A 26,005-nucleotide genomic window follows, 5' to 3' on the forward strand; every position below is an offset into this window, starting at 1 on the left:
TATATACATATATACATACATATATATATATTTATATATACACATATGTACATACATATATATATAATATATATACATATATATATAATATATATACATACATATATATATATTTATATATACACATATGTACATACATATATATATATAATATATATACATATATATATAATATATATACATATATACATACATATATATATATTTATATATACACATATGTACATACATATATATACACATATATATATATACATACACATATATATATATATATATATATATATATACATACACACATATATATACATACACATATATATATACATACACACATATATATATATACATACATGTATATATACATATATACATACATGTATATATACATACATGTATGTATATATACATACATGTATATATATACATGTTTATATACATGTATGTATATACATACATGTTTATATACATGTATGTATACACATACATGTATATATACATGTATGTATATACATGTATATATACATGTATGTATATACATACATGTATATACATGTATATATACATGTATGTATATACATACATGTACATATATATACACATATATATATACATACACACATACATACATGTATGTATATACATACATGTATATATACATGTATGTATATATGTATATACACATGTATGTATATATATATATATATATGTGTGTATGTATATATATATGTGTATATATATGTACATGTATGTATATACATACATGTATATATACATGTATATACATGTATGTATATACATACATGTATATATACATGTATATACATACATGTATATATACATGTATGTGTATACATACATATATGTATATACATACATACATACATACATACATACATGTATGTATATACATACATGTATGTATATACATACATGTATGTATATACATACATGTATGTATACATACATGTATGTATATACATACATACATACATGTATGTATATACATACATGTATGTATATATATACATGTATGTATATACATACATGTATGTATATACATACATGTATGTATATACATACATGTATGTATATACATACATGTATGTATATACATACATGTATGTATATACATACATGTATGTATATACATACATGTATGTATATACATACATATATGTATATACATACATATATGTGTGCATATATGTATATATACACATAGATATATGTATATACATATGTGTGTACATGTATGTATATACATACATGTATGTATATAATATATATATATATATATATAATATACATACATGTATATATATATATACACATGGAGATATATACACACACATGTATGTGTGTATACAGTATATATACACAGTATATACACTTATGTATATATACACCTATGTATGTATGTATACACATACACACACAAACATATATAAAATGAACGTATAAAAACACAAGATCTCACTCACCCTTTAATCAGAGGTTTCCATCCAGTTTCACCTGATGATGAAAAGAGGGTTGAAAATAAAAGCGTAGAGAAAATAAGTGAGTAAAACCAGGAGACACGTACGAATGCCAGGAATGTTCTCGATGGGAATCTGCCGCACTCCCTCCTTGAAGCAGGACAGTCCAGGATAGACTTTCCTGATCTGGGACTGTTTCCTCTCGATGAGTTTCTTGATGATCTGAAGGCGGACAAAGGAGAAGGTTAGGCAGGAGGAGAAGATCCTAACATGCACACTCGCCTCCTTCTGCTTCTTGATGATGACGGAGAACTCGGTGTAGGGAATGCTGGGATTGAGCTCGCAACCCATGAGCGTGGCTCCCTCGTAGTCCTTGATGTAGCCCACGTACTTGGCCTTGGGGACTTTGATGTCCTTGGAGAAACCCTGAACGAAAGTCACGTTATTAGATGGCGCCGCACGCGGGATGGACTCTTAGTCTGACGCACCTGTTTCTTGAAGTATCCGATGGCGTACTCGTCAGCGTAGGTGAGGAAGTTGAGGATGTGGTGCTTGATGTGGTACTCCTTCAGGTGGTTCATCAGGTGGGTGCCGTAGCCCTAAAGCCACACAGTGCAGCAAAATCAGGCGCAGTGTTTCCCATAAACTGCCAAGATACCTGTGGATGGTGGGGGCGTGGCTATGGGCGTGGTCACCATGACATCATTGAGTAGTTTGCATAATTTTCTCTAAAAAGGCTCAAAAAATGTATACTTACTAATTAATAATAACAGTTTTTTAAACTGGGTATAACACATGGCACACTGACAAAGCTTAACCTATTGTTACTATAACAATCTACAAGGTTAAGGTTGCTTCTCTTTCTTCCCCTCCATTTTTCTGCATTCTTTCGTATCTCAAGTTATCATTACGTATATGTATTGTTGCATTTGAACAATTGTATTGTTGATAATAAAGGTAAAGTACTGGTATTGTTTATTATCAATAGCACTATTTCTATTGGTATTCATATTGCTCCATTTTTAGTGTAATAATGCTCAGTTCTGTATTTTTTTTAAAATTTTCGCTAACTGCTTATTTGCTATTACTTTTACCATCATATTTGTACATGTCGTATTTGCTGATGTTGCTCTGTTGTTGTTGTTGTGTTTGCTGTTGTTGTTTTTGTCTCTCTGTCTAATCCCCCTCTTGTCCCCACAATTCCCCCCTCTGTCTTCCTTTTTCTCTCTTTCTATCCCCTCCTGCTCCGGCCCGGCTGCACCAAATGATAATATAAATACATTTAATAAAGTCAAAATACAAGTAAGGCAACAAGAGAAGTATCCTACACTTCTCTTTTGTAAAGTAAATCTGAACAGCCGATATGGGCATCTACATCTGCTATATGATTTGCCCGAGAAGCTGGGCAGGACAAAAAAATAAAATAAAATAATAATAACAGTTTTGTTTTAAACATCCATCCATTCATCCATTTTACAATATAATTACAACACTTTATGTACATATTTATATACAGATTCGAACAATAAGTTATTCACTGAAATATATTTATTAATTGTGGTTCTTACAAAAAATATATCTTATAAAATATAAAAGCTAAAATGTCTCTTAAAGCTCTGCCCCTTTAATTAGTGCATACTAAATAATTTAACTTTAACCTACTACTACAACCATATTATTTACCAGCAACATAAAGTGAAACAGAGGCAGAGGTGTCCTGCCACAGTCAGTAACAAATAAACAGAAAACAGTAGTGGTCAACGTAATTCTTTCGTGGCGTGCCGCCACAAATAAATGAATGTGTGGGAAACCGCCTGGACGCACGGCGGGATGACCTACCTTGACCTGCTCGTTGGACGTGACGGCGCAGAAGACGATCTCCGTGAAGCCCTGCGAGGGAAACATGCGGAAGCAAATCCCTCCGATCACGCGGCCGTCCTTGATCAGCGACAGCGTCTTGTGCTTCCTGTCCGAACAAACGGGGATGAACATTCCTGAGTGCGTTGGCGTGCGTGTGAGGGTGAGGGTGAGGGTGAGCGCCACTGACGGGTCGAAGACGAGCCTGGTGATGTACTCCTTGGGCATGCGGGGGAGCTGGTGGGAGAAGACGTTCTGGAGCCCCACCAGCCACATGAGGATCCTCCTGTTGGGCTTCTGGCTCAGAGAGTTGCCGATGACGTGGAACTCGATCACGCCGCGACGCTCCTCCAGGCGGGCCGCTTCGTCCCGGGCCGAGTGGGCCGAGAGGAGGCTGTTCTGCTGGATGGAGGACAAACCACACAGCTGGAATTGTTGTTGTTGTCATTGGACAGTGGTGCAGTACACTAAGCCAGGCCCCTTTTTAGCAGTCCAAACTGCAGTTACAATTCTGTGTGGACAAGGATAAGGTTGGGTGGGATTTACCCTGGATAACCGAAGGGCGATTGTTAGAATAATTATGTATATATTATCACACTAACTTTAGTATGCTTAAAGTCCGTTGCTATGGTTATTAGCTATTGTGCTCAAGTTAGACTTTTCTATCTGTGCAAGGGACAAAAACTTCTTGTCTGAGGGTTGGCCTCAGCCGCAGGTGTTATCTTTGTTTTAGCCCACTAACAGCCAAGTGCTTCAAGGACCTCAACGAAGATAAGACGACAGCACGCAGACGAAGCAGAGACAAGTCTCGTGCTGAAATATACAAACATCCCACCAGTCTGCATCTTAGTGGAAAAAACTGCGACTTATAGTCCGAAAAATACGGTAATAATTTCACACGTAAGTCGCTTCTGAGTATAAGTCGCACCCCCGGCCAAAATATGGAAAAAACTGCGACTTATAGTCCGAAAAATACGGTAATAATTTCACACGTAAGTCGCTTCTGAGTATAAGTCGCACCCCCGGCCAAAATATGGAAAAAACTGCGACTTATAGTCCGAAAAATACGGTAATAATTTCACACATAAGTCGCTCTTCAGTATAAGTCGCACCCCCGGCCAAACTATGAAAAAAACTGCGACTTATAGTCCGAAAAATACGGTAATAATTTCACACATAAGTCGCTCTTGAGTATAAGTCCAGCCAAACTATGAAAAAAACGGCGACCTATAGTCGGAAAAATACGGTATTATGTTCAGCCTGGGGCGATATGCCGTAAAAGTCAAATCTCGGATTTTATCACAAGGCCCCCAGCACATTCCGTCACGTATTGTGCGTACTGGACCTGCTTTGCATAATATATGTGACCACTCCTATTAGAGGCGGCCTCAGTGATGTTGACTGTGGAATAGGACTGGGCCTTTTTTTTTTTTTTAATATCTCGATATTTTTAGGCCATATCGCGATACACGATATATATCTGGATATTTTGCCTTAGCCTTGAATGAACACTTGATGCATATAATCACAGCAGTATGATGATTCTATGTGTCTACATTAAAACATTCTTCTTCATACTGCATTAATATATGCTCATTTTAAACTTTCATGCAGAGAGGGAAATCACAACTAAGTCAATTTAGCAAAAGTGTATTTATTAAAGAGTTATTAAGCAGTGGCACAAACATTCATGTCATTTCCAAAACAGAAAGTGCAAGATTGTCAGAGACATTTTAAAACAAGCTATTAGTGCACTTTTGTGCATGATGACACACAAGATATTTCAATAAGTGTCACATAAAAATGAGCCGCATATCAAATAGTATATGTCCTACGGTGTTGATGTGGAAATAGTAGCTTCGGCATTTAGTTGGTGTGGCACCGAACGGAGATGTTGAACATCTTCCCACTTGAAGCCAAACCACCGCCAGACGATGCACCCTGTACTGTTTTTCTTGGGAATTAATTCTTCCTTCATTTGTTACCAGATTCGCACCTTCTTTCTCTCGTGTTGCCACTCAAACCACACCGTTAGCTGTTAGCATCACAGCTAACATTACCATGTCGATATTTGTCTGCTCCACGGGAGCGTGTGACGTTGCACGCGCGACAGTATGTGACGTATGTAAGAAGGTGCGCTTGTTTTAAGTGTCTGTGAGAAGGAGAGACAGGAAAGAGTGCATGCAGTTTAATGCCCCGCAGCTAAAAGCAACTGCGTGAGAACGTATACTCGATATCACGATATAGTCATTTTCTATATCGCACAGAGACAAACCTGCGATATATCGATATATCGCCCAGCCCTACTGTGGGAGTCCTGAATAAATAGAGGGACGCGGGAGCTGAACCTTAGAGCGTAGGGCGAGACTGTGACTAAGTGTGCAGCTCCATGCGTTCTCCTCATGAGCTAAATTGAACTCTGCATCTGCATGATTCCTTGCTTCTTGTCTGATTAATAGATGTCATCAGTATTTGAACCTGACATCTTCATTTGGAAAATATTCGATATATCGCGGGTTTGTCTCTGTGCGATATATAAAATGACTATATCGTGATATTCGAGTATACTTTCTCAAGCAGTTGCTTTTAGCTGCGGGCATTACACTACAGGCTTTTACCACTCTTTCTTGTCTCTCCTTCTCACAGAGACATAAAACAAGCGCACCTTCTTACATACGTCACATACGTATACGCCCTCGCGGAGCACAGAGGTAGCGGCGTGGGTAACGTTAGCTGTGGTGCGAGTGGTGATACGAGAGAGAGAAGGTGCGAATCTGGTAACAAATGAAGGAAGAAATAATTCCCGAGAAAAACAGCAGGGGGTCCATCGTCTGGCGGTGGTTTGGCTTCAAGCGGGAAGATGTCGAACAGACAACCGTGATATGTCAAGTGTGCGGCAAAAGCGTTGCTACAAATAGTAGCATTACTGCTAATATGTAGCATCATTTGAAAAGTCACCTGCTAGAGAATGAAGAGTGCTTGAAACTCCGCATGTCAACATCTCCGTTCGGTGCCACACCAACAAAATGCCCAAGCAACCATTTCCACATCAACACCGTATGAAAAAAATAGTCAACAACAGAAGGAGATAATGTCCGCAGGAACCTACCACATAGTGAAGGACATACACTATTTGATTTCCTATTATGCAGCTCATTTTTATTTGACACTTATTGAAATATCTTGTGTGACATCATGCACAAAAGTGCACTTTATTTGTTTTAAACTATTGTAGTGGCGTTCTGTACAAAAAGTGCACTTTAATTTAGTGTTGTTTTGATATGTCATCTTAGTGACATCATGCACAAAAGTGCACTAATAGCTTGTTTTGAAATGTCTCTGACAATCTTGCACTTTCTGTTTGGGAAATGACATGAATGTTTGTGCCACTGCTTAATAACTCTTTAATAAATACACTTTTGCTAAATTGGCTTAGTTGTGATTTCCCTCTCTGCATGAAAGTTAAAAGAATGAGCATATATTAATGCAGAATGAACAAGAATGTTGTAATGTAGACACATAGAATCATCATACTGCTGTGATTATATGCATCAAGTGTTCATTCAAGGCTAAGGCAAAATATCCAGATATATATCGTGTATCGTGACATGGACTCAAAATATCGAGATATTAATAAAAAGGCCATATCGCCCAGCTCTAGTCGAAGGCTAACTGTAGAAGGGGCTTTAATTGCTCCCACTTTTTTTCCCCCAACTTGAGGTGAATTTAGCAGCTAAACACAAGTCTTGTGCTGAAATATACAAACATCCCACCAGTCTGCATCTTAGTGGAAAAAACTGTGACTTATAGTCCGAAAAATACGGTAATAATTTCACACGTAAGTCGCTCCTGAGTATAAGTCGCACCCCCGGCCAAAATATGGAAAAAACTGCGACTTATAGTCCGAAAAATACGGTAATAATTTCACACGTAAGTCGCTCCTGAGTATAAGTCGCACCCCCGGCCAAACTATGGAAAAAACTGCGACTTATAGTCCGAAAAATACGGTAATAATTTCACACATAAGTCGCTCTTCAGTATAAGTCGCACCCCCGGCCAAACTATGAAAAAAACTGCGACTTATAGTCCGAAAAATACGGTAATAATTTCACACATAAGTCGCTCTTGAGTATAAGTCCAGCCAAACTATGAAAAAAACTGCGACTTATAGTCCGAAAAATACGGTAATAATTTCACACATAAGTCGCTCTTGAGTATAAGTCCAGCCAAACTATGAAAAAAACTGCGACTTATAGTCCGAAAAATACGGTAATAATTTCACACATAAGTCGCTCTTCAGTATAAGTCGCACCCCCGGCCAAACTATGAAAAAAACTGCGACTTATAGTCCGAAAAATACGGTAATAATTTCACACATAAGTCGCTCTTGAGTATAAGTCCAGCCAAACTATGAAAAAAACTGCGACTTATAGTCCGAAAAATACGGTAATAATTTCACACATAAGTCGCTCTTGAGTATAAGTCCAGCCAAACTATGAAAAAAACTGCGACTTATAGTCCGAAAAATACGGTAATAATTTCACACATAAGTCGCTCTTGAGTATAAGTCCAGCCAAACTATGAAAAAAACTGCGACTTATAGTCCGAAAAATACGGTAATAATTTCACACATAAGTCGCTCTTCAGTATAAGTCGCACCCCCGGCCAAACTATGAAAAAAACTGCGACTTATAGTCCGAAAAATACGGTAATAATTTCACACATAAGTCGCTCTTGAGTATAAGTCCAGCCAAACTATGAAAAAAACTGCGACTTATAGTCCGAAAAATACGGTAATAATTTCACACATAAGTCGCTCTTCAGTATAAGTCGCACCCCCGGCCAAACTATGAAAAAAACTGCGACTTATAGTCCGAAAAATACGGTAATAATTTCACACATAAGTCGCTCTTGAGTATAAGTCCAGCCAAACTATGAAAAAAACTGCGACTTATAGTCCGAAAAATACGGTAATAATTTCACACATAAGTCGCTCTTCAGTATAAGTCGCACCCCCGGCCAAACTATGAAAAAAACTGCGACTTATAGTCTGAAAAATACGGTAATAATTTCACACATAAGTCGCTCTTGAGTATAAGTCCAGCCAAACTATGAAAAAAACTGCGACTTATAGTCCGAAAAATACGGTAATAATTTCACACATAAGTCGCTCTTCAGTATAAGTCGCACCCCCGGCCAAACTATGAAAAAAACTGCGACTTATAGTCCGAAAAATACGGTAATAATTTCACACATAAGTCGCTCTTGAATATAAGTCCAGCCAAACTATGAAAAAAACTGCGACCTATAGTCCGAAAAATACGGTAATAATTTCACACATAAGTCGCTCTTGAGTATAAGTCCAGCCAAACTATGAAAAAAACTGCGACTTATAGTCCGAAAAATACGGTAATAATTTCACACATAAGTCGCTCTTGAGTATAAGTCCAGCCAAACTATGAAAAAAACTGCGACTTATAGTCCGAAAAATACGGTAATAATTTCACACATAAGTCGCTCTTCAGTATAAGTCGCACCCCCGGCCAAACTATGAAAAAAACTGCGACTTATAGTCCGAAAAATACGGTAATAATTTCACACATAAGTCGCTCTTGAGTATAAGTCCAGCCAAACTATGAAAAAAACTGCGACTTATAGTCCGAAAAATACGGTAATAATTTCACACATAAGTCGCTCTTGAGTATAAGTCCAGCCAAACTATGAAAAAAACTGCGACTTATAGTCCGAAAAATACGGTAATAATTTCACACATAAGTCGCTCTTGAGTATAAGTCCAGCCAAACTATGAAAAAAACTGCGACTTATAGTCCGAAAAATACGGTAATAATTTCACACATAAGTCGCTCTTCAGTATAAGTCGCACCCCCGGCCAAACTATGAAAAAAACTGCGACTTATAGTCCGAAAAATACGGTAATAATTTCACACATAAGTCGCTCTTGAGTATAAGTCCAGCCAAACTATGAAAAAAACTGCGACTTATAGTCCGAAAAATACGGTAATAATTTCACACATAAGTCGCTCTTGAGTATAAGTCCAGCCAAACTATGAAAAAAACTGCGACTTATAGTCCGAAAAATACGGTAATAATTTCACACATAAGTCGCTCTTGAGTATAAGTCCAGCCAAACTATGAAAAAAACTGCGACTTATAGTCCGAAAAATACGGTAATAATTTCACACATAAGTCGCTCTTCAGTATAAGTCGCACCCCCGGCCAAACTATGAAAAAAACTGCGACTTATAGTCCGAAAAATACGGTAATAATTTCACACATAAGTCGCTCTTGAGTATAAGTCCAGCCAAACTATGAAAAAAACTGCGACTTATAGTCCGAAAAATACGGTAATAATTTCACACATAAGTCGCTCTTCAGTATAAGTCGCACCCCCGGCCAAACTATGAAAAAAACTGCGACTTATAGTCTGAAAAATACGGTAATAATTTCACACATAAGTCGCTCTTGAGTATAAGTCCAGCCAAACTATGAAAAAAACTGCGACTTATAGTCCGAAAAATACGGTAATAATTTCACACATAAGTCGCTCTTCAGTATAAGTCGCACCCCCGGCCAAACTATGAAAAAAACTGCGACTTATAGTCCGAAAAATACGGTAATAATTTCACACATAAGTCGCTCTTGAATATAAGTCCAGCCAAACTATGAAAAAAACTGCGACCTATAGTCCGAAAAATACGGTATTATGTTCAGCCTGGGGCGATATGCCGTAAAAGTCAAATCTCTGATTTTATCGCCAAAAATTTTTTTCTCCAATTCTTCACCCTCCTTTGAAAGAAACTAACAAATACACATGACAAGATAATTCGAAAGAAATGTTGCTTTTATCTGACCCAAACACACTGCTATTTACTCTTAGCAAAATCCTAATCTTGATAAAGTTAGCTTTTATAGAACAAAAAAATCTAACTTTGTATAAAATATATATATTTTTAAACTAACCAGAGGAAATTTAATGCATTTGCTTTTTGGTCGAATTTGCGTGAACTTGTGAAATCCTGGAGGGACCGACCAATGCGCCGTCTCTTACTGACTTACCTCTGGGATGGTGGCGGGGTCCGCGATGGTCGCCATGACCTCGTTGATGAGATCCATGGGGATGTCGCCCACCACCCTGGGCTTCTTGTTTTCCTCCCGGGGGAGGGGCTCGGAGGGTTTGCGCTTCTCGCCACCTGAAAAAAGAAAAAGTCAATGCAAACTTTCAAAACACGGTGGTCTTTCTGTCTTGCCTCTGGTGAGGGCGGTCGCAATTTTTCCCCGCTCCCTTCTTCTCCCTGCTTGCTCTCTTGGTTTTGTCCTGTCTACACTTTTTTGGAAGCCTCTTTCTTTGCGCTGTCCTCCAAATTTAAACATCAGACATGGACATGATCAGCTGGACTCTCGACTCAATTGACAACATCTTTTCGACCAGGAAAAGAGGTTCTGGGGAGCCTGGCTGCCCTGACGGAACCATTGCTGCGGGGTACGTGAGAGATTCCTGGGAGAAATGGAGAATCATGTGCCTCTCAGTCCTTTCCATCGAGGACGTGGAAGACATCTACCTATTTGGAACCGTGATTGGGCTGGGCATTGCCCTGGTGTATCGTCAAATTCGTAAGACGGCAGCAGCCACTCAAGGAGCCCGAAGGCTGTTCGTCGTAATTAGAAGGATTGGGCCGGGCTGTGGGATCACAGTCTGGGGCGACTTCTGAACTGAATCGCAAGATGGATCACATCATGGAAAAGCTGGTTGAAAGGGAAAAATTGGAATAGAACAGAACAGACAAGCCATTGTAATGTCTGTTCGCGGAAAAACAAAATCCTAATCTACGATAAGACTCCCTCGAATGGCCTTGATGCAACAACAGGAGCAGGCTGTTCTGAAAACATCCCCCCCGAGGACTCCTCAATGATGGACGCTTTTGACCTCCCTCCCTCCTCAACGACACCTGGGAGTCAAACTTTTGCTTGCATGCAGAACGACCCCAGGCCTATCTATGCACACGACATCAACACACCCAAGACAATGGGCATATACACCCCCCCCCCCCCCCCCACGCCTTCACCACCGCTTGATTCCCCTTCGGGGTGATGGAAGGCCGGCAGCGCTTCATAGCAGCAGTCGACCTCCAGGGCCCCAACTCCCCTCCCCTCTGTTGCGAGTTGTCGTGATTATATGTAACATGTTTATGTGTGCATGGCATGGAGGTTTTTTCCCACTCCAGACTAGGCCACCTTAGGAGCCCAGTCTAGATTGTATTTTTTTACTCATCTTCTCCCCGGCGTTTTACCTTTTTCCCATCTTTTACGGGGCGCCTTGTTCCTGTTCTGTAACCCTGTACACGGTTTGTTTGTCTAATCTTGAACGGGTTTGTGCTGAAAACAAAGTTTCGTTGTACTTGTGCAATGACAATAAAGTCCAATCCTATCCAAAATGTTTAGAAGATGATACGAACAACTCGAGTAGATAAAACCTCTGCAGTAAGACACACAAAATACCTGAATTTGTCTCGAGCACTGAGGCCGTTTTCCTGGCAGGACTGCCTCCGCCGCCAGAGAGCTCCACTGACGCAGACGGGCTGATGCTGTAGTACAGGGGCCTGGCCACCGGAGGAGCACTGATAACTAAGATATATACAGTGAGAAATAAGATTGACTATTTCCTTGAAGGTTGTGTGGTTGGGTCACCTGTGTGGACAGGTATCTGTCCCCCCGGAGCCCCTGCCAGAAAGTCTTGGCTCCAGATTGGGGAGCTGTGGCTGTACACCTCCTCCTCCAGCATGGACAAGAACCTGACACGGCAAAAACAATTAGCGTGTTTAGTGACAAGAGTATGTCACAATGACAAATATTTGATTTTCATCCATATTGTATTCAGTTGTGCCAGGGGTGTCAATTTTGGGAGAAATTGCCTGTGAATGCTGAAATACACAAGCTGAACTTAACCTCTTAAGGCCCAAGCTGTTTGTTTACATGCTTTTTTTAAATTTCTCTTTGTTATTTGGGCTTATTGGACCCTAATTAGAATAAAAACTAAGAATCATCTTTTGATATGATGTACTTAGTCCATAAGTACACAAACGTGTACTTCATGTTTAGTGACATGCTAATTCTTATTTGTACAATTTCTCCTCCCCATAATAGACTGTATTTATATTATTCACACATGAATAATGCTGTATTATAGACTGTATTTATGTTATTCACATGTGAATAATGCTGTATAATAGACTGTATTTATATTATTCACATATGAATAATGCTGTATAATAGACTGTATTTATGTTATTCACATGTGAATAATGCTGTATAATAGACTGTATTTATATTATTCACATGTGAATAATGCTGTATAATAGAATGTATGTATACTATTCACATGTGAATAATGCTGTATAATAGACTGTATTTATATTATTGACATGTGAATAATGCTGTATAATAGACTGTATTTATATTATTCACATGTGAATAATGCTGTATAATAGATTGTATTTATGTTATTCACATGTGAATAATGCTGTATTATAGACTGTATTTATATTATTCACATGTGAATAATTCTGTATAATAAACTATTTATATTATTCACACGTGAATAATGTCATATAATAGACTGTATTTATATTATTCACATGTGAATCAATCAATCAATCAATGTTAATTTATATAGCCCTAAATCACAAGTGTCTCAAAGGGCTGCACAAGCCACAACGACATCCTCGGTACAGAGCCCACATATAATGCTGTATAATAGACTGTATTTATATTATTCACATGTGAATAATGCTGTATAATAGACTGTATTTATATTATTCACATGTGAATAATGCTGTATAATAGACTGTATTTATATTATGCACATGTGAATAATGCTGTTTACTAGACTGTATTTATATTATTCACATGTGAATAATGATAAATGGGTTATACTTGTATAGCGCTTTTCTACCTTCAAGGTACTCAAAGCGCTTTGACAGTATTTCCATATTCACCCATTCACACACACATTCACACACTGATGGCGGGAGCTGCCATGCAAGGCGCTAACCAGCAGCCATCAGGAGCAAGGGTGAAGTGTCTTGCTCAAGGACACAACGGACGTGACTAGGTTGGTAGAAGGTGGGAATCGAACCAGGAACCCTCCGATTGCTGGCACGGCCACTCTACCAACTTCGCCACGCCGTCCCTAATAGTGCTGTGTAATAGACTGTATTTATGTTATTCACATGTGAATAATGCTGCATAATAGACTGTATTTATACTATTCACTTGTGAATAATGCTATATAATAGAATGTATGTATATTATTCACATGTGAATAATGCTGTATAATAGACTGTATTTATGTTATTCACATGTGAATAATGCTGTATAATAGACTGTATTTATGTTATTCACATGTGAATAATGCTGCATAATAGACTGTATTTATACTATTCACTTGTGAATAATGCTATATAATAGAATGTATGTATATTATTCACATGTGAATAATGCTGTATAATAGACTGTATTTATGTTATTCACATGTGAATAATGCTGTATAATAGACTGTATTTATACTATTCACATGTGAATAATGCTGTATAATAGACTGTATTTATACTATTCACATGTGAATAATGCTGTACAATAGACTGTATTTACACTACCGTTCAAAAGTTTGGGGTCACCCAAACAATTTTGTGGAATAGCCTTCATTTCTAAGAACAAGAATAGACTGTCGAGTTTCAGATGAAAGTTCTCTTTTTCTGGCCATTTTGAGCGTTTAATTGACTCCACAAATGTGATGCTCCAGAAACTCAATCTGCTCAAAGGAAGGTCAGTTTTGTAGCTTCTGTAACGAGCTAAACTGTTTTCAGATGTGTGAACATGATTGCACAAGGGTTTTCTAATCATTAATTAGCCTTCTGAGCCAATGAGCAAACACATTGTACCATTAGAACACTGGAGTGATAGTTTCTGGAAATGGGCCTCTATACACCTATGTAGATATTGCACCAAAACCAGACATTTGCACTTAGAATAGTCATTTACCACATTAGCAATGTATAGAGTGTATTTGTTTAAAGTTAAGACTAGTTTAAAGTTATCTTCATTGAAAAGTACAGTGCTTTTCCTTCAAAAATAAGGACATTTCAATGTGACCCCAAACTTTTGAACGGTAGTGTATATTATTGACATGTGAATAATGCTGTATAATAGACTGTATTTATATTATTCACATGTGAATAATGCTGTATAATAGATTGTATTTATGTTATTCACATGTGAATAATGCTGTATTATAGACTGTATTTATATTATTCACATGTGAATAATTCTGTATAATAAACTGTATTTATAGTATTCACACGTGAATAATGTCGTATAATAGACTGTATTTATATTATTCACATGTGAATCAATGAATCAATCAATGTTTATTTATTTAGCCCTAAATCACAAGTGTCTCAAAGGGCTGCACAAGCCACAACGACATCCTCGGTACAGAGACCACATATAATGCTGTATAATAGACTGTATTTATATTATTCATATGTGAATAATGCTGTATAATATACTGTATTTATGTTATTCACATGTGAATAATGCTGTATAATACTGTATTTATGTTATTCACATGTGAATAATGCTGTATAATATACTGTATTTATGTTATTCACATGTGAATAATGCTGTATAATAGACTGTATTTATATTATTCACACGTGAATAATGCTGTATAATAGACTGTATTTATATTATTCACATGTGAATAATGCTGTATAATATACTGTATTTATATTATTCACATGTGAATAATGCTGTATAATAGACTATTTATATTATTCACATGTAAAAAATACCTAAGTGTTTATTGTTTATTGTGAGCGAACTGTGGTGCTGAATTTCCCCCAGGGATCAATAAAGTACTTTCTATTCTATTGTATTCTATTAACGGTGTGTGAATAATCAGATTTTAAAAAATTATCATTTGACAGCCCTAATAATTGTATTAGCAGACAGAAAAAGGACACACCCTGCACATGCCTCTTAACAGCCAGATGAGGGTGCTGTGTGTCATTCATTTCAAGGTAAAAGTGCAATATAAGGTTTGTGTGTCTCACTTGGGAAAGTGTGTGAGGATGAGCGTCCTCTTCTCGGGCGGCAGCTTGTCCTTCTCCTGCCTGGCCTGCTCAAGGAGCTGCTTCCTCATGACGGTGAAGACGGAGCGCAGCAGCGTGCGGCCGAAGATCTGCGTGGTCTCGTAGCGCGGCAGGCTGTCGCAGAAGCGCGGCACGTTGCAGTAGCACAGCCACCTGCGAGCGCAGACAGCTAGGTGGATCCCACAGTCCTTCGCAACGTCAAGCCACGTGTCCTCCCACCTGGTGTAGTCGGCCTTGTACCCCGCCGCGTCGTCGTTGGGGAGTCTCTGGCGTCTCTGGGAGGGCGTCTCCAGCTGCCAGTAGTTGATCTGGTTGAGGAACATCTTGGCTAACTCCACGATGGTTTGACGCTCTTTGGACGGCAGGTGGCTGAATTTGTACTGGACAAAGTTGTTGACGCCCTGCGGGGGACACAAGGAGACGGCGGGGTTGAAAAGTGGCGTCGACCGGCTTAACGCGGTCATGTGACCACCTGCTCGATGCTGGGGCGTTCGAAAGGAGGGCTCTCCTGGGCTTCCAGCGTGGGTTTGCCCATCTGCAAGATGGATTTCCTCAGCAGCTGCAAGACAAACATTAAAACTATTAAAAGCCGCCTTGTTGCACAAAAGTCACTTTATATAAATCTGGGATTTTTGGGGGTGAAAACGCATGAAAAAAAGGCATATTTAAAGTAAAAAAGTAATGTACTACTTTATTTATTAGTAATAAATAAAGTCATAAATTACTTTTTGACTTTATTACTTTTTTTTCATGCGTTTTCGCCCCCAAAAATCCAAGAATCCTATGCGGCTATAAAGTGACTTTTGTGTAACAATGTTATTGAAAAAGTATTGATTTTGAATCGAGAATTGTTATGAATTGAGAATCGAATCGTGTGGTACCCAAAGAGTCCACAGCCCTACTAATAAATAAAGCACTGGTAGTATATTACTTTTTAAACTTTTTTTTCATGCATTTTCGCCCCCAAAAATCCCGGAATCATAAGCGACTAAAAAGTGACTTTTGTGTAACAATGTTATTAAAAAAGTATTGATTTTGAATCGAGAATTGTTATAATTTGAGAATGGAATCGTGTGGTACCCAAAGATTCACAGCCCTTTGGGTACCACACGATTCGATTCTCAATTTATAACAATTCTCGATTCAAAATCAATACTTTTTTAATAACATTGTTACACAAAAGTTACCTTTTAGCCGCTTAGGATTCTTGGATTTTTGGGGGCGAAAACGCATGAAAAAAAAGTCATAAAGTAAAAAAGTTATATACTACCGGTACTTTATTTATTAGTAGGGCTGTGGACTCTTTGGGTACCACACGATTCGATTCTCAATTCATAACAATTCTCGATTCAAAATCAATACTTTTTTAATAACATTGTTACACAAAAATCACTTTTTAGTCGCTTAGGATTCCGGGATTTTTGGGGGCGAAAACGCATGAAAAAAAGTCATATTTAAAGTAAAAAAGTAATATACTACTTTATTTATTAGTAGGGCTGTGGACTCTTTGGATACCACACGATTCGATTCTCAATTCATAACAATTCTCGATTCAAAATCAATACTTTTTTAATAACATTGTTTGTTACACAAAAGTCACTTTTTAGCCACTTAGGATTCTTGGATTTTTGGGGGCGAAAACGCATGAAAAAAAAGTAATAAAGTCAAAAAGTAATTTATTACTTTATTTATTAGTAGGGCTGTGAATCTTTGGGTACCACACGATTCGATTCTCAATTCATAACAATTCTCGATTCAAAATCAATACTTTTTCAATAACATTGTTGCACAAAAGTCACTTTTTAGCCGCTTAGGATTCTTGGATTTTTGGGGGCCAAAACGCATGAAAAAAAGTCATATTTTTAAAGTAGAAAAGTAATATACTACTTTATTTATTAGTAGGGCTGTGACTCTTTGGGTACCACACGATTCGATTCTCAATTCATAACAATTCTCGATTCAAAATCAATACTTTTTCAATAACATTGTTACACAAAAGTCACTTTTTAGCCGCTTAGGATTCTGGGATTTTTGGGGGCGAAAACGCATGAAAAAAAGTAATATTTAAAGTAAAAAAGTAATTTATTACTTTATTTATTAGGAGGGCTGTGAATCTTTGGGTACCACACGATTCGATTATCAATTTATAACAATTCTCGTTTCAAAATCAATACTTTTTTAATAACATTGTTACACAAAAGTCACTTTGTAGCGAATTAGGATTCTTGGATTTTTGAGGGCGAAAACGCATGAAAAAAAGTCATAATTAAAGTAAAAAAGTAATATACTACTTTATTTAATAGTAGGGCTGTGAATCTTTGGGTACCACACGATTCGATTCTCAATTCATAACAATTCTTGATTAAAAATCAATACTTTTTCAATAACATTGTTAGACAAAAGTCACTATTCAGCCACTTAGGATTCTTGGATTTTTGAGGGCGAAAACGCATGAAAAAAAGTCATAATTAAAGTAAAAAAGTAATATACTACTTTATTTAGTAAAGCTGTGAATCTTCGGGCACCACACGATTCGATTCAGACTCGATTATCAATTCATAAAAAATTTCGATTCAAAATCAATACTTTTTTAATAACATTGTTACACAAAAGTCACTTTTTAACCGCTTAGGGTTTTGAGATTTTTTGGGGTGAAAACACATGAAAAAAAGTCGTATATAAAGTAAAAAAGTAATATACTACTTCATTTATTAGTAGGGCTCTGACTCTTTGGGTATCACATGATTCGATTCAGAATCGATTCTCAATTCATAACAAATTTTGATTCAAAATCAATACTTTTTTAATAACATTGTTACACAAAACTCACTTTTTAGCCGCTTAGGATTCTGGGATTTTTTGGGGTGAAAACGCATGAAAAAAAGTCATATTTAAAGTAAAAAAGTAATTTATTACTTTATTTATTAGTAGGGCTGTGATTCTTTGGGTACCACACGATTCGATTCTCAATTCATAACAATTCTCGATTCAAAATCAATACTTTTTCAATAACATTGTTACACAAAAGTCACTTTTTAGCCAATTAGGATTCTTGGATTTTTGAGGGTGAAAACGCATGAAAAAAAGTTTTATTTAAAGTAAAAAAGGAATATACTACTTTTTTTTATTAGTAGGGCTGTGAATCTTTGGGTACCACACGATTCGATTCTCAATTCATAACAATTCTCGATTCGAAATGAATCTATATTTCTTAAAAGAAAACTGTTTTTTTGGAATAAAATTCTACCCAAACATTTAATAAAGTCAAATACAAATAAGGCAGCAAGAGAAGTATCCAACACTTCTCTTTTCTAAAGTAAATCTGGACAGCAGATATCATCATCAACAGCAGAGGTGTCAAAAAGTCGTTTTCACTGAGGGCCCCATCGCAGTTATGTTTGGCCCCAGAGGGCCGTTTCTAACAGTGAATAGTGTTATTACACAATTTTTTCATGCATTTTATTAGTAGAATTTTTTAAAACTAAAATGTAAAAAAATATATGGTAAGTTGGAATCATTTCACCTCCAAATGTAGTGTATATTACTGTAAATGGAAAAATAGTACTGCTGTTTTTATGGTAAAAAAAAGGCAGCTCAGTTGAATTTTACTGTAAAATGTACATTTGTTTTTTTAAAGTAAATAAAAAAAACCTGCAATTTTGCAGTAATATTTTGGCACCTGAGCTGCCAGTTTTTGTTTTGTTTTTTAACCGCAAATCAACAAGTGTAGATTTTTCGGTGTATTACTGTAAATGCCAAAACGGCACCACGGTTTATCACAGTAAAAAAAAACTACTGTTTTTTTCATTTAGAGAAAAATGCTGTAAAAACCACGGTAAATTTCACCATTTTACCATGAAATCTATTGCGACTTTTACATTGCACAAGTTGATGGATAACTTGCTTTGAAATCATTATTATTAGTATTTATTTCTATTTAAAAAAAGGGTTTGAATGTTTGATAATATATCTTTGCACGAGTAGACAATATTCAAGTGAACATAATTTGCGATTACATGGAGTACATATATATTTTTTCTCCCAAAATAGAAAGAAATAATACATTTTGTAAAAAAAAACAACTTTATTGATACATATTATTTCCAGGGGCTTTCGAGGGCCAATTAAAATGAAGTGGCGGGCCACATCTGGCCCCCCGGGCCTTGAGTTTGACACCTGTGATTTACATCAACAATATGATTAGCCCAAGTGGCTGGACTGGACTGGACCAAAAAATATTTTTATTTTTTTAATTGATTAAGAATCATTACAAATAAAAATCGTGATTCATTTAAAAATCAATTTTTTGGACAACCCTAGAATGTAGACCAAAGTGCGGCCCGTAGCTAATTTTATTAAAGCCCTGCGGCGTATTTTAAAAATACCATACATTATAGGTTGTGTGGATTGGGTCATATATGGAATGCTGTGCTAATTTCACTCAATGCACAATTCATGGTCATTAAGCTGAATTATTCACAATTGCAACAAGGTTGCACCAAACTAAACTAGTATTTAGAGCAAGGGTGTCCAAAGTGCGGCCCGTAGCTAATTTTATTAAAAATACATTTTAAAAATACTATTACGAAAAAAACATAAAAAGTGGAATAAAGGGGCAAACAAGAAAATACTGACACTAATATAATCTCAGAGAAAAACTCAGGGGTGTCCAACTGCATGTAAAGTAACAATGTATGTGTACATCCATCCATTTTTTTTTTCTTCCGCTTGTCCCTTTTTTGGGGGGGCTGGGGGTGCTGGAGCCTGTCTCAGCTGCATTTGGGCGGAAGGTGGGGTACACCCTGGACAAGTCGCCTCCTCATTATATATGTGTAAATATATATTAATATAATAGATGTATAATTAACATAATTGGATATTAGGAGTGGTTGAAAGTTTGACTCCTACCTTGTTTACTTCCGTGACGACCTCCTTAAAGTTTTGTAACCAATCGGAAATATCAAGCCGCTAAAATTCCGCCAGACACGGATAAGTGTGGAGAGAGTGTTTTTTTTGCATTTTTCCCATCATGCACTGCAGGGGATTACATGGGTGTAGTTTTGAATTATGTGTGGTGCTTGGACATTTTTTTTATAACATCCAGAAAGTTCAGTGCGCAGGTTGTGTTACGTGCGACCGTGTGTGTTGACTTTTTGTGTCACTTTATTTACGCCATGAGTGGGAAAGGTTGTGTGGATTGGGTCATATATTCAATGCTGTGCTGATTTCCGTCAAAGTACAATTCATGGTCATTAACCTGAAATACTCACAATTGCAACAAGTTTGTACCAAACTAAACTATGAAGTCTTGCGGGCCTAAATGAACACACCTTTTTATTTATTTACCTTAAAGAGCGAGAAGTAGACCTGCTTGGTGTCGGCGTCCTCCTCCTTGTGCACGCACGTGTTCAGGTACTCCACGTCCAGCACCATGCCCAGCAGTCGGTTGATCTCGTCCTCGGAGACGTGCTCCAGGTGGGTCACGTGGTCGCCTGGCGGGGGGGAAGACGAGGGCCGCGTCAACAAGGTCGGTCGGGGTCATGCGGCGCGCCGAGGGCGCGATCAAACTTGGCCAACGCACCCAAAGCGTGCGAGCAGCTGCGGCAGGGCTCCTGGAGGTTGGCGCTGGCGGGCGGCTGCTCGCTGCACGGCGGCGTGGGGGGCGGGTTCTGACTCTTCCAGCCGTTGCACTTACACGCTCCCTCAGCCTGTCCGTGGGACCAAACAAGGTATGGAAGTTCATCACCATTCTTATTCATTACGTTTCTAAATCCATTACAGGGAGACAGAACAGGATCAAACATTACAGGGAGACAGAACAGGATCAAACATTACAGGGAGACAGATCAGGTTCAAACATTACAGGGAGACAGAACAGGATCAAACATTACAGGGAGACAGAACAGGATCAAACATTACAGGGAGACAGAACAGGATCAAACATTACAGGGAGACAGAACAGGGTCAAACATTACAGGGAGACAGAACAGGATCAAACATTACAGGGAGACAGAACAGGATCAAACATTACAGGGAGACAGAACAGGATCAAACATTAAAGGGAGACAGAACAGGGTCAAACATTACAGGGACACAGAACAGGGTCAAACATTACAGGGACACAGAACAGGATCAAACATTACAGGGAGACAGAACAGGATCAAACATTAAGGGAGACAGAACAGGGTCAAACATTACAGGGAGACATAACAGGATCAAACATTAAAGGGAGACAGAACAGGGTCAAACATTACAGGGACACAGAACAGGATCAAACATTACAGGGAGACAGAACAGGATCAAACATTAAGGGAGACAGAACAGGGTCAAACATTACAGGGAGACAGAACAGGGTCAAACATTACAGGGAGACATAACAGGATCAAACATTAAAGGGAGACAGAACAGGGTCAAACATTACAGGGAGACAGAACAGGATCAAACATTACAGGGAGACAGAACAGGATCAAACATTACAGGGAGACAGAACAGGGTCAAACATTACAGGGAGACAGAACAGGATCAAACATTACAGGGAGACAGAACAGGTTCAAACATTACAGGGAGACAGAACAGGATCAAACATTACAGGGAGACAGAACAGGATCAATCATTACAGGGAGACAGAACAGGGTCAAACATTACAGGGAGACAGAACAGGATCAAACATTACAGGGAGACAGAACAGGATCAAACATTACATGGAGACAGAACAGGTTCAAACATTACAGGGAGACAGAAAAGGATCAAACATTACAGGGAGACAGAACAGGATCAAACATTACAGGGAGACAGAACAGGATCGCTGACGGGTCTGCCAACTTCCGGCGCCCCTTACAAAAAAGGTGAGATACAGGTAAACAAGTGGGGGGGGGGGAGAAAAAAAAAAAACAAACAAAAAAAATAAATAAATAAATAAAAAAATAAAAAATAAAAAATATATATATATAACTTATATTTTATAACTGTACATAAAAATATAACTTGGTATGTGAAACAAGCTATACTGTTAGCATGTTAACGTTAGCATGCTACTAATAAAGTGTGTGCTTTTTGAGCTAATTTTACAACCGTTTACCCTACAGTCATTTAACCTGGTATGTGACGCTTGTTACTCTGTTAACATGCTAACGTTAGCATGCTAACATTAAAGCATAATTGCCAACCTTGAGACCTCCAATATCGGGAGGTGGGGGGGGTGGGGGCTTGGTCGGGGGTGGGGGGCGCGTGGTTGGGGGGGGCGTGGTTAAGAGGAGAGTATATTTACAGCTACAATTCACCAACTCAAGTATTTCATATATACATATATATATATATTACAGTGTCCTGCAAAACAGTGCAAATTGTGAGACTGAGTCCACTTGGGTCACGGGATTATCAGTTGGAAGGCGTCACAGTTCTGAGCACTTCCCGCAGGTAAAGTACATACCACTTCTCGCCAGCAACAGGCGCTGTTGCAACACTTCATTCATAATTTAATCAAGCATAATGAACGTCTGTTTCTACACCGTTACATATATATATATATATATATATATATATATATATATATATATATATATATATATATATATATATATATATATATATATATATATATATATATATATATATATTTTTTATTTTTTATTTTTATTTATTTATTTATTTATATATATAAGAAATACTTGAATTTTAGTGTTCATTTATTTACACATACACACACACACACACACACACACACAACACTCATCTACTCATTGTTGTACTTGAAAGTACAATGCTTTGTTAAGGGTTGAATTGTCCATCCTCTTTCTATTCTCTGTCACTATTTTTCTAACCATGCTGAACACCCTCTCTGATGATGCATTGCTGTGTGGCACGCACAAAAGTGCTTTCATCAAATGCAGGAGAGTGTGGAATCTTCCATCTCTCCCTAGCATGGCCCAAAACCGGTCAATCCTTGCTTCCTGGGGAAGATCTTCCCTGGCAAGCAATTGGTACTCCAGTACTTGTACCCGGAGGCTGGTCAGGTCCAATCGCAGCTGCGGCAGACTTTTTTGGGGGGGGGGGGGGGGGGGGGGCGTGGCCTCCAGCTCCGGCTGAATACCGGGAGTTTGTCGGGAGAAAATCTCTGTCGGGAGGTTGTTGGGAGAGGCGCTGAATATCGGGATTCTCCCGCTAAAAACGGGAGGGTTGGCAAGTATGCATTAAAGTGTTAACTTTTTTAGGTAATTTAACACTTTTTTCTCTTATTCTCCAACCATACACCTTAGAGTCATAACTTGGTATGTGACGCACGCTAACTGTTAGCATGCTAACATTAGAATGCTAACTTTTTCAGCTCGTTCTGCAACCGTTACTTGGTATGTGACACAAGCTAACTGTTAGCATGTTAACGTTAGCATGCTACCAATAAAGTGTGTGCTTTTTGAGCTAATTTTACAACCGTTTACCCTACAGTCATTTAACCTGGTATGTGACGCTTGTTACTCTGTTAGCATGCTAACATAAGTGTTAACTTTTTTTTAAGGTAATTTTACACTTTTTTCTCTAATTCTCCAGCCATACACCTTAGAATCATATAACTTGGTATGTGACACACGCTAACTATTAGCATGCTAACGTTAGCTTCCTAACATGCTAACGTTAGCATGCTAACTTTTTGAGCTAGTTTTGCAACCGTTTACACCAGAGTCATATAACTTGATATGTGACACAAACTAACTGTTAGCATGCTCATATTAGCATGTAAACATGCTAAAATTAGCCTGCTAACTTTTTCAGCTAATTTTACAACCGTTCACACCAGTGTCATATAACTTGGTATGTGACATTTTTAAAACTGTAAGCATGCAAACGATAGCATGCTGGCAAGCTAACTTAAGCATGCTAAGTTTTTCATCTAATTTTACACTTTTTTTCTCTATTTTCTCAGCCATACACCTTTGAGTCATATAACTTGGTATATGAAACATGCCAACTGTTATCATGCTAACGTTTGCACACGTGCTAAATGTAAGCATTTTAATGTAAGCCTGCTAATGTTTTAGGCTAGCTATGTAGCTCATTTTGTACGGTTTGCTCACGATAACCGTGATATGACATTTTTATATCCCGAGTCCCAGACAAACAACTCAATCACAGCAATCCACAAGTTGGACAGTAAATCTATAACCCACACAAAAAGGAATACAAATATGGCTGCCGAACAGTGCTGCTTTCAAGGACCCAAATTAAAGTTAAAAAAAAAAAGAGTAGTCAGTAGTTTTTAAAGACGGGGAGGCTTACCCCAAGTAAATGCACGATTAATAATAATAACTAGAAAATTCTTGGGGTCAATCGAAGCCTGCATACTTCTGAGATGGCACCAAGTATACAAATCCATCATTTTTAGGTTCAAACATAAAAAGTTAGCTAAAAAGCTAGCCTAAAACACAAGCATGTTATCGTTAGCATGCTAATATAAAATACATCTGAGGTGGCGCCAAGTATCAAAAGCTATGGTTTTTTATGTATAAACGTACAAAAATAGCTAAAAAGCTAGCATAAAATGTTAGCATTCTAACAACAGCATGAGAGGAAGTACCAAAATGCACTTATTGTAGGTGTAAACATACAAAATGATCTAAAAAGGCAGCATAAAACCATAACATGCTAATGTTAGCATGTTGATAAAAGAGAAGTTAGCATAATTTTAAGATGGCGCCGAGTATCAAAAACCATGATTTTTAGGTTCAAACGTACACAATTAGCAGTAAAGCTAGCATATGACGTAAGCGTGCGAGCACGTAAAATGTTAAAATGCACTATTTGTAGGTATAAACATACAAACGTAGCTAAAAAGCCGGCATAAGACGTTAGCATGCAAATATAAGAGATGTTGGCAGACTTCCAAGATGGCACCAAGTATCAAAAACCATGATTTTATGTTAAAACATACACAATTGCTGGTTACAAATGCTGGTTAGCGCCTTGCATGGCAGCTCCCGCCATCAGTGTGTGAATGTGTGTGTGAATGGGTAAATGTGGAAATACTGTCAAAGCGCTTTGAGTACCTTGAAGGTAGAAAAGCGCTATACAAGTATAACCCATTTATTTATTTACAATTAGCTTAAAAGCTAGCATAAAACCTTAACGTGCTAATATAAAAGACAAAAGCATACTTCCAAATTGGCGCCAAGTATCAAAAAGCATGAATTTGAGTTTAGAACATACAAAGTAAGCTAAAAAGCTAGAATAAAACATTAGCCTGCTAATATAACGGATGTTAGCATATTTCAAAGATGGCGCAAAGTATCAAAAATCATGACTTTTAGGTTTAAACACACAAAATTTTATAAAAAGCTTCCAATAAAACATTAGCATGCTAACGTTCTCACAAATATGTCGACAGTTAACGTGTTTGACATATTTATAATCACATTTAGGTGAATAATGACAGGTTCTATGATTTTTTTAAACTCACATTCTGGCTACTTTGTAATTAATTTGTTGGCTTTATTTGTTAAAAATAAATAA

General features: G+C 37.6%; 1 protein-coding gene across 2 annotated transcripts in view; it reads right to left on the reverse strand.

Moving 5' to 3' along the window:
* kat2b (K(lysine) acetyltransferase 2B) overlaps positions 1–26,005 on the reverse strand; it is a 31,682-nt gene that overhangs the window by 2,811 nt on the left and 2,866 nt on the right. The window contains exons 2-15 of one of the 2 annotated variants that reach the window (XM_062047310.1): positions 21,087–21,213; positions 20,852–20,997; positions 15,978–16,064; positions 15,725–15,906; positions 15,467–15,658; positions 12,042–12,145; positions 11,853–11,978; positions 10,413–10,546; positions 3,526–3,737; positions 3,318–3,444; positions 1,967–2,077; positions 1,761–1,904; positions 1,586–1,700; positions 1,485–1,515 (exon numbers count right to left, since the gene is read on the reverse strand). In XM_062047310.1, coding sequence (XP_061903294.1) covers positions 1,485–1,515; positions 1,586–1,700; positions 1,761–1,904; positions 1,967–2,077; positions 3,318–3,444; positions 3,526–3,737; positions 10,413–10,546; positions 11,853–11,978; positions 12,042–12,145; positions 15,467–15,658; positions 15,725–15,906; positions 15,978–16,064; positions 20,852–20,997; positions 21,087–21,213 — 1,838 coding nt within the window. The remainder of the gene's footprint in view (positions 1–1,484; positions 1,516–1,585; positions 1,701–1,760; positions 1,905–1,966; positions 2,078–3,317; positions 3,445–3,525; positions 3,738–10,412; positions 10,547–11,852; positions 11,979–12,041; positions 12,146–15,466; positions 15,659–15,724; positions 15,907–15,977; positions 16,065–20,851; positions 20,998–21,086; positions 21,214–26,005) is intronic. The other variant, XM_062047311.1, reaches the window with a different exon arrangement.

The sequence above is a fragment of the Entelurus aequoreus genome, linkage group LG05 (genome assembly GCF_033978785.1).
Source record: "Entelurus aequoreus isolate RoL-2023_Sb linkage group LG05, RoL_Eaeq_v1.1, whole genome shotgun sequence".
Taxonomy (NCBI): Eukaryota; Metazoa; Chordata; class Actinopteri; order Syngnathiformes; family Syngnathidae; genus Entelurus; species Entelurus aequoreus.